At 44.3% G+C, this 4,230-nt stretch overlaps 1 protein-coding gene across 2 annotated transcripts in view; it reads right to left on the reverse strand.

Annotated features, from left to right (window-relative positions):
* Positions 1-1,073: 1,073 nt before the first annotated feature.
* Positions 1,074-4,230, reverse strand: part of marchf6 (membrane-associated ring finger (C3HC4) 6) — a 23,709-nt gene continuing 20,552 nt past the window's right edge. For both annotated transcript variants that reach the window (XM_076984854.1, XM_076984853.1), the window contains 5 exons: positions 4,218-4,230; positions 3,763-3,852; positions 3,519-3,651; positions 3,262-3,397; positions 1,074-3,072 (listed from right to left, as the gene is read on the reverse strand). The exon at positions 4,218-4,230 is cut by the window's right edge and continues 122 nt beyond it. In XM_076984854.1, the coding sequence (XP_076840969.1) occupies positions 2,985-3,072; positions 3,262-3,397; positions 3,519-3,651; positions 3,763-3,852; positions 4,218-4,230 (460 nt within the window). In that variant the 3' untranslated portion in view covers positions 1,074-2,984. The remainder of the gene's footprint in view (positions 3,073-3,261; positions 3,398-3,518; positions 3,652-3,762; positions 3,853-4,217) is intronic.

Genomic DNA, 4,230 nt, shown 5'->3' on the forward strand with positions numbered 1-4,230 from the left:
AAACGGTTATATATATCCTGTATTTCCTCTTAACATTCATATTCCCAATGCAGTTTTAATCATGGTTCCTTTCATCCTGCCACAAACATTACTCCATTATATAATGGTATTTTAAAGACATGAAAATGTGAAATAATGTACATGACTATATCTCACATTATAATAGATTTCAATAAACCTGTCTGTCATACACATTAAAAAGGGTTTTAATACCTCAGTGTCACATATTAAAATGCTTCAATAATACCTCAGTCACAAAGTGGCCTGATTAGTCTGTACTACTTTGCAGGATGCTTTGAAGATGCAGTTCTCTGCTATTAATGATATTAGCTATGCTGACATTACATAACTCTTCTGAAACCCTAATAACGTTTGAGTGATAATCTCAGTCCTGTATTTGTCAATATTGCATCCTACCATATTTTGTCTGTATGTATACATTAACTGCCATATTTTTAAGTATTTATTCGTGCCCTGTGCCACAAATAATAGCACAGAAACCCTCCAGCAGTGCTGGGGCACCATCGGCCACACCCCAACAACTTCTCCTCCACCCAGTTATTTTAGATTCAGTGAATTGAAGAGCATATCTAGTTATTTTAGATTCAGTGAATTGAAGAGCATATCCAGTTATTTTAGATTCAGTGAATTGAAGAGCATATCCAGTTATTTTAGATTCAGTGAATTGAAGAGCATATCCAGTTATTTTAGATTCAGTGAATTGAAGAGCATATCCAGTTATTTCATGTTGGGAACACAGATATGGAAACAATCCATGGTGCAGTTTAGATTAGCAAGAACTTGGCAGAGACACGCAACGCATCTACAGACATGAGGGAAGACTTTGTTCTTTCTCCGATTCATGCAATCGGTATTCCAGGTTTCATTTTCAGTGCAATGTCAAGACCATAACCATCACAGAACAGCCTTGATACTCAGTTGAAGATATCAGCTTGTTGTCCCTCAGAAGCTAACCCGAGAACTCTTTGAGGTCACCTGGATGAACCATCAATACAATTTAAGGAAAGATCCAACTTAATGCTTTTCTGAATTAAAGACGCTGACCACTGCAGTACCACACTTGTGATTTAATATTTGTATTAAAATTCTCCAACAAACAACCGGGGAAAAAAATCTTATCTGCCAATATAATGTAATTACAGCCACTGCCTCCCAACGGGAGACTTTTAAAAACATTCAGAATACTGAATATGTCTCACACGAACATGCTATCAGACAGACGAGGCCGGATGGAGCAAACGTGCGAGTCATTAGCGGTGCTCCTGTATGCTGGCCCCACCCCACCCACACCACACAGCAGCACCACCCTCACCTACACAACGCCAGCCCCCCGCAACGAGTCCAGGATCGGCCAGACAGGAACCATGGCAGGTCGGCAGTAGCCAGAGGAAAACAGACAGACATAAACCAATACAGCCATCACTAGTTGCACATATAAAAATAGAAACATCTGCCTTGAAAAGGCGCCCAAATGAGATTAAGAAGCATGTGTATCCAGGGTCAGCATGAGCACATACTGCAAGGTCACTTGAAACTCTCAGTGCAGAGGGACCATTTCTACAGCAGTCTGCCACAACCCAGGGGCCTGGAGGGGGGAGGGGCCTGGAGGGGGGAGGGGCCCGGAGGGGGGAGGGGCCTGGAGGGGGGAGGGGCCCGGAGATTGTGACAGACGGTGAAGTTGAAGCGAAGGGAACCAGACCTTGCTACAAAACATGAGCCGCAAGGACGGTAAACAATGTAAATTTATTTACAAATGTTACGATATCTTCCAGGACCAGATGCAAAGATTCTGTTCTGCCAAACTAGAGCACTCCTCTCGAATCACAAATCAGTTTTGTATAAGAATAAGGTGGATAACACTGCTTCAAAACATTTTGGTCAAAAACGGCATCCAAACTGTTTTTAAGACTTTGTGAGATTCTCTGTACATGCCAGAAAAACTTCAATAAGGTGGTTAACTGGAAAACTGCATCTGTTTGTGGCCACGCGGTACGAGATGGACACGTGAGTGGACACGTGAGTGGACACGTGACAGCACAATTTTGACAGCAAATGTCTACGCTAGCCTATCCACTGAAGCAGCTAGCACTCTAGATGGCCTTTAAGTTATGAGGATGAAGGAGCGTCAGAGATGAACAAAAAGCCTGGGGCAGATATATGCGTCAGAGCTCACTGTGAGCCATAAACACTACTACCCACCCTCAGCAAATGCTGTACACTACACTCTCTGTACACTACACACAGAAGAAATCATGGAGACGACCTGTACAAATGGCAAATTAAAGAGGTCCCCCATTTTGCGCTTAAAGGAACACCACTCCAGTGGCGCTCTAAATTGGTTTTTCCTCTGAGGTGTGCACCCCAACATCCACTTTCAGCCATTTTTGCGACATGGTGAAAAAAAAGGCAGTTAGGGAGCAATATGTTTCATGGGCTCAGGCAATATCGTGCCATTAAGATCAATGACATACATCATGGAACTCCAAACTAATAAATAAGGGGCTACTAACTTTACAGCCGAGTCCCAAGATGCCCACATTGGAGTGAACTCTCAAACTACTACACGCTTCCCCCAAAAAAATCATTGCTTTGCACCAAGCAACAGGATTCCACAAAATATTGTGACAACTAGATTTAATAAATTAATATACATACTTATTTTTCTTCTTTTCCCAGGGATGTACAGTGCCACATACTTTTAAATCCACGTTGGTTGGCTTGATTTCGTTTTTGTATGTTTACAAACATTTTACACCTCCTCAGTCATACTATTCAGGCAAGATCTGAGAGGCCAGGAGTCAATGAGAGTTCTTCAGTCTTTGAGGACATGGGACAGAGAGACACTGTCAGACAGATAGACAGACGCACACTACACGAAGCAGGGATGTTCATTCACACACAAACACACACTTTCCTCCTCACACACACACACACACACACACACACACACTCCCCCGAGGTCATTACTCCTGCGCTGAACTGTTATGTGTGGCTCCACCAGATTTTCCAGCCTTGCGCTCATAGTTCACGAGTCTCTGTCCTACAAGATACCTGCATGAGCAGAGAAACACAGATACCTGCATGAGCAGAGAAACACAGATACCTGCATGAGCAGAGAAACACAGATACCTGCATGAGCAGAGAAACACAGATACCTGCATGAGCAGAGAAACACCCTCTCTTCAGCAGCCTAAACAGAACGGGGGGAAGAACGCTCTTTATGACTTATGGAAAACTCACTTGTCATTCTTGATGTGCTCATAAAGGCGTTTAAACTGTCGAATTTGGAAAGAAAGTATTCCCATGAGGACGACCACCATCAGCAGGAAGGGGTAGATTCTCCTCTGAACCAGATTCTGCATTTCTGACGTGACCCCTGAAGACACACCACAACCAAAGAACAAATGTTGCTTTGTGTTCTCTCCAGTCTCCCCTCCTGGCATCCACAGGGTTGATCCTGCCCTAAACCCAAAGGTGTGAGGCTGGCCATCACGTACCTACGATGGGGACCACGCCCACGGCGATGATGTAGGGGACACAGAGAGAGAGCAGCAACATGGCTATAACAGGGGCCGCCAGCTTCTGGATGATGAAATGGAGGTCAATATTGCGGATTCCATTGGCATACACCTGGAGTGCAGAGAAGCAAGACTTGGTCCTTAACCTTTGACCTCACACTCATAAACTGCTGATATAGTCGTGTGAGAATGCACAGGGAACTGAGCAGAAACTCCAACACACCTGTTCAATGACAGTTTTCAGCCACCACTGAGGCCCCATTAGAGTGATGGCAGCGATGATTTTGGCATGCAACACTCCTAATGCCCAGTCCTGAAAGACAGAAAGAAACTCACTATCATTCCCCTCCTCACAACACCGCAAATGTTACTGTAGTGGGCCACAGCAACATGGGACTGCATTTAAACAGCAACAGGTCTTTCAGGCAGACTGTCTGTTTGCAAGTAAAATACACCAGGCTGTCAAGAGATACCAGGCACGTCCTCCATCTCTTAATGCAGTTGTTAAGCTTACAAAGAAAGCAAGTGAAAGCAAGCAGAATCCAACCCAATCTCATTAGGAGAAGCCCTTAATGCGGCTACACTAGAGCCAGCTCTGGGCCTCTTACCCTGTCTGAACACTTCAGCATTTCCGTTTCCTTGGACGAGCAGTAGGAGAATAGCGTTTACTTGTCTTACCTGCCAGGGGTAA

Source organism: Brachyhypopomus gauderio, unplaced genomic scaffold (genome assembly GCF_052324685.1).
Source record: "Brachyhypopomus gauderio isolate BG-103 unplaced genomic scaffold, BGAUD_0.2 sc34, whole genome shotgun sequence".
NCBI lineage: Eukaryota > Metazoa > Chordata > Actinopteri > Gymnotiformes > Hypopomidae > Brachyhypopomus > Brachyhypopomus gauderio.